This window comes from Engystomops pustulosus, chromosome 5 (assembly GCF_040894005.1).
Source record: "Engystomops pustulosus chromosome 5, aEngPut4.maternal, whole genome shotgun sequence".
Lineage (NCBI taxonomy): Eukaryota > Metazoa > Chordata > Amphibia > Anura > Leptodactylidae > Engystomops > Engystomops pustulosus.
Window position 1 is genome coordinate 148,002,221 of NC_092415.1, and position 13,900 is coordinate 148,016,120.

General features: G+C 43.6%; 1 protein-coding gene across 2 annotated transcripts in view; it reads left to right on the forward strand.

Annotated features, from left to right (window-relative positions):
* Positions 1–9,251: 9,251 nt before the first annotated feature.
* The window catches only part of VOPP1 (VOPP1 WW domain binding protein), a 62,009-nt gene continuing 57,360 nt past the window's right edge, over positions 9,252–13,900 (forward strand). The window contains exon 1 of one of the 2 annotated variants that reach the window (XM_072153357.1): positions 9,252–9,733. Coding sequence is in view for 1 of the 2 variants with exons in the window: in XM_072153356.1 (XP_072009457.1) it covers positions 9,683–9,733 (51 nt within the window). In the remaining variant the exon portion in view is untranslated. The remainder of the gene's footprint in view (positions 9,734–13,900) is intronic. The other variant, XM_072153356.1, reaches the window with a different exon arrangement.

Here is a 13,900-nt window from a genome sequence, read left to right on the forward strand (position 1 = left end):
GGTCCCCAAACCATCAAAAATCTGTTTTACTCAGGTCAGTTAGAGATTCACCAATGAGGCTTAAAAAAGCTAATAGGACTGGGCTTTGGGCTTTTCACTGTGATGAAAAAAATATACATAACACATATACGCAGGTATAAGCCTGACCTGAGTGTAAACCGAAGTATCTAATTTTACCACTAAAAAACTGGGCAAACTTAGCCTCAAGTATAAGCCTAGGGTGGGAAATGCAACAGAGGCCTACCTCGAATTAATAACTAATAACATGTACAGCAGCGGACTTCCCTCACTTATAACATGTCCATCAGCAACCTCCTCTCACTAATAACATGTCCAGCAGTGGCCTCCCCTAGCTAAGAACATGTCCAGCAGCGGCCTCCCCTCACTAATAACATGTCCAGCAGTGGCCTTCCCTCGCTAATAACATGTCCAGCAGTAACCTCCCTTCATTGATAACATGGTCAGCAGCGGCCTCCCCTCACTAATAACATCTCCAGCAGTGGCCTCTCCTCACTAATAACATGTCCAGCTGTGGCCTCCCCTCACTAATAACATGTCCAGCAGTGGCCTTCCCTCACTAATAACATGACCAGCAGTGGCCTCCCCTCACTAATAACATGACCAGCAGTGGCCTCCCCTCACTAATAACATGTCCAGCAGTGGTCTCCCCTAACTAATAACATGTACAGCAGTAACCTCTCCTCACTAATAACATGTCCAGCTGCGGCCTCCCCTCACTAATAACATGTCCAGCATTGGCCTCCCTTCACTAATAACATGGTAATCAGCGGCCTCCCCTTACTTATAACATGTCCAGCAGTGGCCTTCCCTCACTAATAACATGACCAGCAGTAACCTCCTTTCACTAATAACATGGTCAGCAGTGGCCTCCCCTCACTAATAACATGTCCAGCAGTGGCCTTCCCTCACTAATAACATGTCCAGCAGTGGCCTTCCCTCACTAATAACATGTCCAGGAGCAGCCTCCCCTAACTAATAACATGTCCAGTAGTGGCCTCCCCTCACTAATAACATGTCCAGCAGTGGCCTCCCCTAACTAATAACAAGTACAGCAGTAACCTCCCTTCACTAATAACATGGTCAGCTGCGGCCTCCTCTCACTAATAACATGTCCAGCAGTGGCCTCCCTTCACTAATAACATGGTAATCAGCGGCTTCCCCTCACTAATAACATGTCCAGCAGTGGCCTTCCCTCACTAATAACATGTCCAGCAGCGGCCTCCACTAACTAATAACATGTCCAGCAGCAGCCTCCCCTAACTAATAACATGGTCAGCAGTGGCCTCCCCTCACTAATAACATGTCCAGCAGTGGCCTTCCCTCACTAATAACATGTCCAGCAGTGGCCTTCCCTCACTAATAACATGTCCAGCAGCGGCCTCCCCTAACTAATAACATGTCCAGTAGTGGCCTCCCCTCACTAATAACATGTCCAGCAGTGGCCTCCCCTAACTAATAACAAGTACAGCAGTAACGTCCCTTCACTAATAACATGGTCAGCTGCGGCTTCCCCTCACTAATAACATGTCCAGCAGTGGCCTTCCCTCACTAATAACATGTCCAGCAGCGGCCTCCCCTAACTAATAACATGACCAGCAGTAACCTCCTTTCACTAATAACATGGTCAGCAGTGGCCTCCCCTCACTAATAACATGTCCAGCAGTGGCCTTCCCTCACTAATAACATGTCCAGCAGTGGCCTTCCCTCACTAATAACATGTCCAGCAGCAGCCTCCCCTAACTAATAACATGTCCAGTAGTGGCCTCCCCTCACTAATAACATGTCCAGCAGTGGCCTCCCCTAACTAATAACAAGTACAGCAGTAACCTCCCTTCACTAATAACATGGTCAGCTGCGGCCTCCTCTCACTAATAACATGTCCAGCAGTGGCCTCCCTTCACTAATAACATGGTAATCAGCGGCTTCCCCTCACTAATAACATGTCCAGCAGTGGCCTTCCCTCACTAATAACATGTCCAGCAGCGGCCTCCCCTAACTAATAACATGTCCAGCAGCAGCCTCCCCTAACTAATAACATGGTCAGCAGTGGCCTCCCCTCACTAATAACATGTCCAGCAGTGGCCTTCCCTCACTAATAACATGTCCAGCAGTGGCCTTCCCTCACTAATAACATGTCCAGCAGCGGCCTCCCCTAACTAATAACATGTCCAGTAGTGGCCTCCCCTCACTAATAACATGTCCAGCAGTGGCCTCCCCTAACTAATAACAAGTACAGCAGTAACGTCCCTTCACTAATAACATGGTCAGCTGCGGCTTCCCCTCACTAATAACATGTCCAGCAGTGGCCTTCCCTCACTAATAACATGTCCAGCAGCGGCCTCCCCTAACTAATAACATGTCCAGCAGTGGCCTCCCTTCACTAATAACATGGTCAGCAGTGGCCTCCCCTAACTAATAACATGTCCAGCAGTGGCCTTCCCTCACTAATAACATGTCCAGCAGCAGCCTCCCCTAACTAATAACATGTCCAGCAGTGGTCTCCCCTCACTAATAACATGTCCAGCAGTGGCCTCTCCTCACTAATAACATGTCCAGCTGTGGCCTTCCCTCACTAATAACATGTCCAGCAGCAGCCTCCCCTAACTAATAACATGTCCAGCAGTGGTCTCCCCTCACTAATAACATGTCCAGCAGTGGCCTCTCCTCACTAATAACATGTCCAGCAGTGGCTTTACCTCACTAATAACATGTCCAGCAGCAGCCTCCCCTAACTAATAACATGTCCAGCAGTGGCCTCCCCTCACTAATAACATGTCCAGCAGTGGCCTACCCTAACTAATAACAAGTACAGCAGTAACCTCCCTTCACTTATAACATGTCCAGTAGTGGCCTTCCCTCACTAATAACATGACCAGCAGTGGCCTCCCCTCACTAATAACATGTCCAGCAGTGGTTTCCCCTAACTAATAACATTTACAGCAGTAAACTCCCTTCACTAATAACATGGTCAGCAGCGGCCTCTCCTCACTAATAACATGTCCAGCTGCGGCCTCCCATCACTAATAACATGTCTAGCATTGGCGTCCCTTCACTAATAACATGGTCAGCAGCGACCTTCCCTCACTAAAAACATGTCCAGCAGTGGCCTTCCCTCACTAATAACATGTCCAGCAGCGGCCTCCCCTAACTAATAATATGTCCAGCAGTGGCCTCCCCTAACTAATAACATGTCCAGCAGTGGCCTTCCCTCACTAATAACATGTCCAGCAGTAACCTCCCTTCACTAATAACATGGTCTGCAGCGGCTTACCCTCACTAATAACATGTCCAGCAGTGGCCTTCCCTCCCTAATAACATGTCCAGCAGCGGCCTCCCCTAACTAATAACATGTCCAGCAGTGGCCTCCCTTCACTAATGACATGGTCAGCAGTGGCCTCCTCACACTAATAACATGTCCAGCAGTGGCCTTCCCTCACTAATAACATGTCCAGCAGCAGCCTCCTCTAACTAATAACATGTCCAGCAGTGGTCTCCCCTCACTAATAACATGGTCATCAGCGGCCTCCCCTCACTCATAACATGTCCAGCAGTGGTCTCCCCTCACTAATAACATTTTCAGCAGTGGCCTCCCCTCACTAATAACATGTCCAGCAGTGCCTCCACTCACTTATATCTTGTCCAGCAGTGGCCTCACCTCACTAATAACATGTCCAGTCGTAGCCTCCCCTCATTAATAACATGTTCAGCAGTGGCCTCCCCTCACTTATAGCATGTCAAGCTGCGGCTTCCCCTCACTAATAACATGTCCATCAGTGGCTTCCCCTCACTAATCACATGTCCATCAGCGGCCTCCCCTCACTTATAGCATGTCTAGTAGTGGCCTCCCCTCATTAATAACATGTTCAGCAGCGGCGTCCCCTCACTCCCTGCCATTAATGAAATGGCCGCAGCAGCATCCCCACCATTAATGATATATCTGTAGCAGCCTCCCCACCATTAAGGAATTGTCTTTAGCAGAGCTCCCCACCCCAGAGCATGTCCTTAGAAGTGCTCCCCCAACAGCGTCCACTAATAAAATGTCTCCAGCAGTGCCCCGCCCCCCCAAGAAGAATAATAAAGAAAACACTTACACCTGGCGCACCTCTTTACCCCGCCGGCTTTGGCTTCCTGGAAGTGCCGACAGAGACACGTCTATGCTCTCTTCCATGTGCACCCGCTATGACACGGCCATGTGGCGAGCTGCTTAAATCCTAGAGAGGAGCTCCAGGGGAGCACTGGAGGTAGGTACTGATTTTTTTTCATGTTTCATATATCAGGGGTCTTCAACCGCCGGACCGCGGCATGGGACCAGGTTCCCTCCTTGTTCTTTGACAACTTTCAATTGTTCAGCCTCCTAAGGACACCAACGCAGTTGAAAGGAGGAGGTCAAATTTGTCTGTAATTGTAGGAAGATTTTGTAGGAAGATTCTTTGAGTTCTGTCTGGTGAACTTCATTCTGGGGTGATGGCCTGGGTGCCCACAGAGAGGGCTCCGAGTGCCACCTCTGGCACCAGTGCCATGGGTTCGCCACCAGTGTTCTAGAATTTATAAATACATCATTGTGATCACTTTGTGGGCCTAAATCCTAATGACAATTTACCTTTTGGAAGCTGTGAGAGTGAAAAACAAAAGACAGCACTTACCTTAGATGCATATAAACCCAGACTTCCAGAATGGCTACATTAATGTGAATCTTTAATATCCCCACTTAAAAATCTTCATACAGTGCAGTACAGCGAGGATAAAAGAAAAACCCTAGTTACAAGATCTGCAGACGCTGTGTGACATGCTACTGTCTGATCTGCAGGCTCCTGCTGACCCCATCCAATTAACATTTCCGTATGCATGAAGACTCGAGTATGAATGCTGCTGAACACCTCTGCTAGGACTTATTACAATTTAAATCTACTGTTGATTTGTACTCCAGTTCTGTCCAATCTAGGAAAAAGCAAACTAAGTTAATATGCCATATGGTGTCCTCCAGAATTTTCTTTTCTTATATTGATGAACTATCTGTAGGATAGGATATCAGATTTTTGGATTTCATACCCAGATAAACTGTTCTCAGCCCCTGGCAAGCAGAGAAGAAGCAACAAAGCAGACAGCTCTGTTCTTTGTGTAGTGCTCGACTGCTTCCAGACATTCTCATTGCTGCGTTACAGACCATTAAGAGCCATAAATTATCCTTTGAACCGGTATATTAGAACCTTCCTCTCCTGCCTAAGACAATCTATCTTATAGAGGGTGTCTCCTTCACCCTGCTGATGGTGGAGGATGGTGGCAGATTTCTCAAAACTAGAAACTCGATAACATACCAAGCAACTTCTCATTTGGGGGTGTCTGATCATATAAAAGGAGTGTCCGTTCAATATGATAAGAATAGACTTGCATTGGTCTCATTATTGCAGGGTTTCCACCTAGTGTATTTTACATGATCTACCATGCCGAAATACTTTACATCTTATAGCTTTATCTCTCCATACAAGGACAAAAATAGCTGTGACCGAAGTGAAGAACATAAGGAAGTAACCACACTATGGGGCAGATTTACTTACCCGGTCCATTCGCGATCCAGCGGCGCGTTCTCTGCGCTGGATTCGGGTCCGGCCGGGATTCACTAAGGTAGTTCCTCCGCTGTCCACCAGGTGGCGCTGCTGCGCTGAAGTTCCCCGGAGGCGCGCTGGAATGCCCTGAAATTCACCGGCCTATACCTGGTGAAGGTAAGTGTAATTTTCGCTACACATTTTTTTTCTTAAATGCGGCGGGTTTTCATTCGGCCACGCCCCCCCGATTTCCGTCACGTGCATTCCAGCGCCGATGCGCCACAATCCGATCGCGTGCGCCAAAATCCCGGGGCAATTCAGGTACAATCGGCGCAAATCGGAAATATTCGGGTAACACGTCGGGAAAACGCGAATCGGGCCCTTAGTAAATGACCCCCTATATGCGTCAGGTCAGAAATTCTTTCCTGGTGCTACACCTCAGACACAGCCAAATTCTATTATCAGCGTCCCCTCACTCTTAAGCAACACTTTGAAAGAGCTGAAAGCAGCTACTTATGTTATTTTAATATATGTGGCAACTCACATCCAGAGATTTTGTAGGTAGTCATGTGGCCACCATAACAAAATAGAGGTTTCCTTGGCGTCTTTGTGGTGCTAAGTGCCAAGTAAATAGTGTAGAAGATTATAGAAATCCAAAAGAAACAGCTTTATTCAGTCATTTACTACACTGAAACCTCTTTGAACACGCTGCCCAATTATACACAGAAAAAAATGGGTCTGTCCCAGGGGACAGATTCTATAAAGTATAATGGGAACAAAAAATCGGACACTGGAAAAAAATTGGTCCTTTTGAAAGGAAGTCTTCTCAAATGTGCGGTCTTTTGGAGAGGTTTCATTGTAATTGCATAGATGAAATAACAAACAGCCTAGCCCCTACCCCCACACATATACAGTTGTGCTTAAAAGTTTACATAACCCTGCAGAATTTTGGCTTTCTTGTCCTTTTTTTCAGGGTCATCTGGATCTTTTGGGTTGTCATATGATTTTAAAAGAGAAAACACAGTAGGTTGACAATAAATGGCTTCACCCAATCACTAACTATGAGCTTTTGTGTTATCATTCATATTCTCTGAAAATAGATCAAGAAGCCAAAATTCTGCATGGGCGTGTAAACTTTTGAGCAAAAATGTAATGTAGCCACCTTCTAGGTGCAAGAAAACTTTTCTGAGGTCCCTCCTCGGCTCTCACTGAGATCAATGTACTTTCTGGATTCCAGTTCTCTTGGGACAGACCACCTGTCTGTCTCCAACTGGTCCATAGTCTACATGCTTACGACAGGACTGCAGCTCTCGCCCTGAAGTTAGCCAGAGATGGTTGTGGGCAAGGTCCTCTTAACCCTGTCTTTGGGTTGCTCTCCAATGTCCTATAGGTTCTAAGTGTTACAACAAAATCTCACAAAAGTGAGCACACCCATTTATATTTTTGGAAATATTTTATTAAATCTTTTCATGGGACATCGCAGAAGATATGGCCATTTGACCAATCTAAAGTACACCTTCATGTCTGTATGTATGAGCTGGTGGATATTAGAGACCATGGCCCACGTTTATCAACACTAGTGCAGTCTGTACTATGTGCAGTTTGCCTGCAGAGTGTGCAGAGTGTGAATCTGGTGCCCCCTGTACTGCTCTAATTGTGCACCATTATTTTTGGGTGCACTTAGTTCATGCTGTAGAATTGTGGCGCAGACAGAATTGTGGTGCACATCAGTAATAAATGTGTTGAGAACTCTGACTAAGAAATAACAAGCCCCTTTAAGTGTACATTTTTTTGTCTTGTTGGATAGAGCGGAGCCGTGACACAAAACTGGCGCAGACACCTTATAAAAATTTTGCAAGCAGTTTGCACCTTCTTTTCAGTGCACAATCAGGCAGAAAACTGCCGAAACACTTTCATAAATGTGGGTCCATGTGCTTCTCTCTCTTCCATTTCATGATGACCAACAGATGCTTAATAGGGTTTAGGTCTGTGGACATGTTTTACCAGTCCAGCATCTTTTCCCTGAGCCAAGGCAGGGGTCGCCTTGGAGGTAAGTTTGGGGCTGTTATCAATTTGGAGTACTTCACAGTACCTTATTGGTATTCATGGTTTCCTCAATGAACTGTAGCTCGCTACAACTGGAGGCACTCAAGCAGCCCCAAACCATGACAATCCCACCACCATGCTTGACTGAAGACAAGACACACTTGTACTATGTCACAGGGTGATGTTCAGGAAGCTAAAGATGATTTTATAAGAAGGGTATAGATAGATAAATAGATAGATAGATAGATAGACAAGGATGGATCTCTGGCTAGGACGAATCCAGCAGCACAATATAGGTATTATTGGAATTGTTTATAAAGGCTCACTCTAGCTGTGCTAAAACTTTTTTTTGGCCAGGTAACTAGGGAGTTATGCTTTGAATCACTGTATATAGCCTTGTCCACTAAGTTGAAGCTCAATTTCAGGGTGTTGCCATGTTTTGTTATATTCATTGCTGTGTGTTATTATTAGGGCACACAAAAGTTACACTGTAACACAAGCTGTAGCCTGACTACTTTACATAGTGTTACATCGTCAGTGTTTCATGAAAACACAATATTGCAGAAAATTTAAGAGGTATATATCCACATATACTTACAGGTGCATGCTATATACAATTAGATGCAATCATATACAAAGAGATACACATAGATATATGAACATACACAATCAGAATTAAGTGTCTTAATATTCGTCACCTCTACAAATACTAAACAGTAGCCGTAGTTCCTTTGCCCAATGTAATGCCAGCTTTAATACCCAGAACCACTAGGTTGTTTTCTGCTGAATTCCATGCAAATTCCTCCTGCCCATGTGTCAACAGTGAAAAATACCCTACTAGTTAATATTGTTAAAGATTACACCTTTACGCACTTTGATTTACATGCTTTCCATAGTAGTTTTGATGAGCTTTACTCAACTGATGATCAACCTTCTGTGATTGTCCCAATATGTCCTGAAATTTCCTCAAAATTACATGAAGTTGCCATGTTCAGTTTAATGCAGTATGGCCTGAAAAAAACTTTGTTTTAACTTGGATTAACGTGAGTAAAAAGAGAACGACTTGTAGACAGGTGGAGCATTTTCTTGTAGACAGGTGGAGCATTTTCTTGTAGACAGGTGGAGCATTTTCTTGTAGACAGGTGGAGCATTTTCTTGTAGACAAGTGGAGCACTTTCTTGTAGACAGGTGGAACATTTTCTTGTAGACTGGGGGAGTATTTTTCTTGTAGACTAGTGGAGCATTTTCTTGTAGACAGGTGGAACATTTTCTTGTAGACTGGTGGAGCTTTTTCTTTTAGACCAGTGGAGCATTTTCTTTTAGACCCATGGAGTTTTGATGAAGCAGTACAGTTCCTCAGCTAAATGAGCTGTACCAGACATGAGAAAGGGAGCAGTTGTATATCTGTATTTGGTCTTCTTTGTATAGCCATCCATAACATAGAGCAGAGCCCATCCCTCATGTAGAGGCCAGCAGCACAGCCTGTACTATAAGTAGGTGCCTCACAGACCCCAGGAACAATAATACTATAAATATGAGAGATCTCATTACTGTTGGCATAAAGAAACACTACAGGGAGGAAAAGAGGGAGGTGTAAAGGGCCAGGTCCCCCTCCTCCTCCTAATCCCCTCCTTACTGTGTGATCTCAGTCTTCCCTCCCCATCCATTTCCATGAGGGATCAAGCTCAGGATTCCTCCCTGCCTTCATTTCCCTGCTGCTATTTCTTTCTTCATTTCCCAGTCCCCTCCCGCATCTCTTTTTGTGTTGGCTTCCCCACATGATCAGCATCCTCGCCCCCTCCTGTCATCTGATGAGGATGAGCTTGTAACAAGCTGTGGAGTCCCAGGATCTATATACTCTATACTCTGCTTTACTATCCAGTGAGCTTAATATCTAGGATCTGCTATGTAACTTCACCCCAGATGGAGGAGACTGTAAACTAAAAGCTGGAGCACTGATTTGGGGAGGGGGACTCTACATCTGTCATTACTATATTTGGAGAATTGGCCATTGATGCTGGGTGCAGAAGGACTTATCCTTGGATTGATGTCTTGAAGCAAGTGCTTGAGACATGAAGAGTTTGCAGTGTGCTGGTTTCTTCTTGCTGTCACTGCTGCTGGAGGTAAGTACAGGTCACAGCCAGGACTAGGGTCACTCTGCCTGGGGGGGCTGTCCTGTATTTTGTGTTTCATCTGCTCGCCATACAGCTGCATGAAAGAGGGATCCTGATGAGATATCATAAATGATGTACATCTAACTGTATCTCTATAGCATCAGCTATCTTCCTTTGTTAGACAAACTGTCCTTTTAGTTTCTATATATGGTTATAGAAATCTTTAGTGCCATGTGACCCCCTCCTGCTATACCCAATGGGGAGGGGGTAATCGATCTACATACTTGCACCAGATGAGTGAACTTCATGGTGTAGTGAAGCTGGGGTCTACAAACATCAACAAAATCCCTCCTGGTGTGAATTCATGGCAGAACTAACCCCCCCCCCCCTTCGTCATCCTCCACCCTTGGACTTGTTTGCCCATGGGAAACAGGGATGGAGCTGAGAAGCTGATCTTCTTTTCTCATGAGTTATGATATATTTTTTATCTACTATTGATACCAGCAAAGTCCTAACTGCTGCAGAACATCTTTTTATATATTTTGATATAAAAGGTGATTCCAAACCCTCAGAGGACCATTGTGATTTCTAGATGCCTTTAAGATGATCATCAGCAGCTCATACGATAACAGTTACCAGTTTTCTGATATGATATTTCTGATCAAATTTCCTCTTGCCTCTCTCATCTGATAAAGTCATTTCTTTGTTTCATTCATTATTTACAGCAGGAAAAGCAGAATACTGTACTCAGCATAGTATGAAATCTAAGGCCTTTTTGTTACTGTACTCTTCCTGCATTTGTGCGTCTATTGTTCTCCTGGAGGACTGTGATTTATGCTGGTGGATTTTAAGAGAATAGACAATCTTCTATATTTTTGTTTTATGAACGTATTACCACCCCATCCTATTTGTTTCATTAACAATTTAGCTACAGCAGCAGATTTGGTTCTAAGATTAGTTATAATTATTGCCATGTGATATGTATAGATACATTATATTCACTAGTGAAACTTTGAGTTTGTTCTTATTCCCCTGGAAAGCATAACAGATTTGTTGGGGCTAGGAGCTATTAATAAATCCTGTTGTTGTCGTGATCAATACTCTGCTGTTGTACATGTAAATGAGGTCAAAAAGTGAAATTTAGACGTGGCAGCTGTGTATCCGCTATGGTTAAAGAAAAAAGCAACCTGATAGACTTGCACAGAAGCTCTGACGAGTACAGGAATGTGATTGTCATTTTATTTAATAATGCTCATATTTGGGAATACATAATACAGATATAGGTGGTCCCCTACTTAAGAACACCCAACTTACAGATGACCCATAGTTACAAACAGACCTCTGGATGTTGGCAATTAACTGTACTTTAGCCCTAGGCTACAATGATCAGCTGTAACAGTTATTAAAGGTGTCTGCAATTAAGCTTTATTATTAATCCTGGTTCTTAAAACAACCCAACTTTTTAAAAATCCAATTGTCACACAGACCAAAAAAATTCTGTCTGGAGTTACAATTATAAAATATACAGTTCTGACTTATATAAATATTCAACTTAAGAACAAACCTACAGAACCTATCTTGTACGTAACCCAGGAACTGCCTGTATCAGGTGATGTTGCCAGGCTTCCTACCATAACCCCATTTATAACAATGTTCCCATACATAAACAATATTTTTTTGGCAAATTTAGGTTTAGCAAAATGAAAGAATTTACATAATTGAGATTCTCTACTGACTTCCATTCCTTTTCTTTTGTTTTGAATGAAAAAAAAAAAACACTCAAGCTGGATCTTTGGCCTTTTAGAGTGGTGTATCTGATATCCCATTTAAGGATGGCATTGTCATTTAGGCATACATGGCAGATGAACTCAAACAGATGAGGCACCAAGCTTGGTGGTTACACACAAGTCTTACATGAGGTAACAAGCTTGGCAGTTTAAACAGTCTTATAACAATAACAATAATAATAATAAATATTTATTTATATAGGGCCATTATATTATGCAGTACTTTACAAATAATGGGGTAATGGTATTACAGAGTAATAACATGATCACATGAAATACTAGGAATGAGTGTCCTGCTCACAAGAGCTTACAATCTAAGAGAGAATATGGTAACACAGGAGGTGACAGTGCTTGTAATGCTAACAACGGTCTAAGCATTATTTATCTGAATGCGCTTGCAGAAATACAAGAGCCCCATCCACATGCATGAAAACTATTTTCAGTCAAAATTTTTCAGCAAATCTGTTGTGTGTGAATACACCCAAAAATAACTGTATATTATTACTAAAAATATGCAGTCAAGGCTTTAATAGAATGCACAAGGCTGTGTGCGGCCATCCAAAATAGACAGGGATATTATATGTCTGCCATGATCCCATCTTTTACTAAGGGTACATACACACGTGGTATGCCCGCTGTGCGGGCATACCGCTGTGTGCTGGAGAGGAGGAGGAGGTGACCCCTCCTCCCGCCCCGCAGGCGGCAGTGTGAATGAGCCCTAAATCAGATGGAGCAATAGTATAGAATTAGAAATAAAAAATAAAATTCAGCCACAGTATATGTTTTTAGAAATAGTCTGTCGATATAGTCAAAGATGAGCTGTTAATGGAAACACAGAAATTATTAACATGGTGGTTAATGGACTTTTTTATGATTTCCCCCAAAGTATTCTTACAGGTTGCTTTATTGTTGTTGGACACAGAGGGGAAGATAAATCAAAGTGTCGCACATTACACCAGTGCAGAGTTCTACTAGATCAGTCTCCTGCTGCGCTAGATTTATCACTCTGCCTCTTTCCATACAATAAATCTGGATTACTTTCAGACTGTCCAGTCATACTTTCCATCATCTATTAGATGGTGCTGTTTACTGCTTACGTAACTTAATTTTTTGGCCCAGTGACTCTTTTTGTAGTGGTGCAATAACCCATTTCTTGTGCTAATCATAAAGGGTCAACAAATGGTCAAAATGCCTTGATAAATTAATGGAAAGTCATTTTAGACCATTTTTGGCACAAAGTAGATTAATAAATCTCCCCTAGACTGTGCATTATTGGGCAGCAGAAACTTTGAGCAACTTTGTTATCTTGTGCAATATGTTGATAGAAATACATTGGCCAGGCTTAGAGGGGTTTTCCCACGGAGTAAAGTTAGGTCCCGAAAGAAACATGATCTTGAAGGTGCAAAGCTGCTAGTTAACATACCGGTAATAGTTTATTAGGCTAATTTCTGATGACAGGTTCCTTTTAAAGGGGTTTTCCCACAAACTTGAGTTATGCCCTATCCACGGTATAGTGCCTAACTTGCTGACAAATTGCGAAAACAACCATTGGACACCTTGCCGCTCAGTCAGACTAATAGAGCAGACGGCTGCGCATGACCTTTCTGCTCCATTATTCTCTATGGAACTGACGGAGATCGGTGAGCGGGGCGCTCAGCAGTTTCCCTCAGCTCCATTGAAATTTATTGAGCAGAATGGTCATGCACGGCTGTTTGCTCTATTAGTCTGACGGAGCGGCGAGGAGTCCAACGGACCCCTCATTTTAGTAATCTGTGGGGGTCTCAGCACTGAGACCTTCACTAATAAGCAAGTTAGGCCCCATCCCGTGGATAGGGCCTAACTTTAGTTTATGGGAAAACCCCTTTAAAAGGGTTCATCAGAAATTAGCCTAATAAACTATTGCCAGTATGTTACCTAGCAGCTTTACACCTTCCAGATCATGTTTCTTTCGTGGCCCAGCATGGTTCCAGAAAATCAACTTTGTAGTGAGATGTTAATTGGTTGCATAAAGTCTAGGAGGCAGAGAGTTTAGTACTGAAGTCAAGCTCTTCCCATCTCTGAATGCCTCCTCCTGTGATTGACATCATACACTGCTCTTCTGAAGATCTGGTTATGTCACTGGGTGCAGGACCATCAGTTACAGTGACAGGGGCATACTGAGAAAGAGAGAGCTGAAATTCAGTGTAAAACCCTACGTCTCCATGACTTTAGACAACCAATTCACATCTTACTTCAAAATTGGTTTTCTAGATGATTCCACCACACTGGACCATGAAAGAAACATCTAGAAGGTGTTCAGGTGCTTGACAACATACTAGTAGTGGTTATTTATTAGGTAAATGTCTGGTGACAGGTTCCCTTTAAAGGAAACCTACCACTATTAAGATAG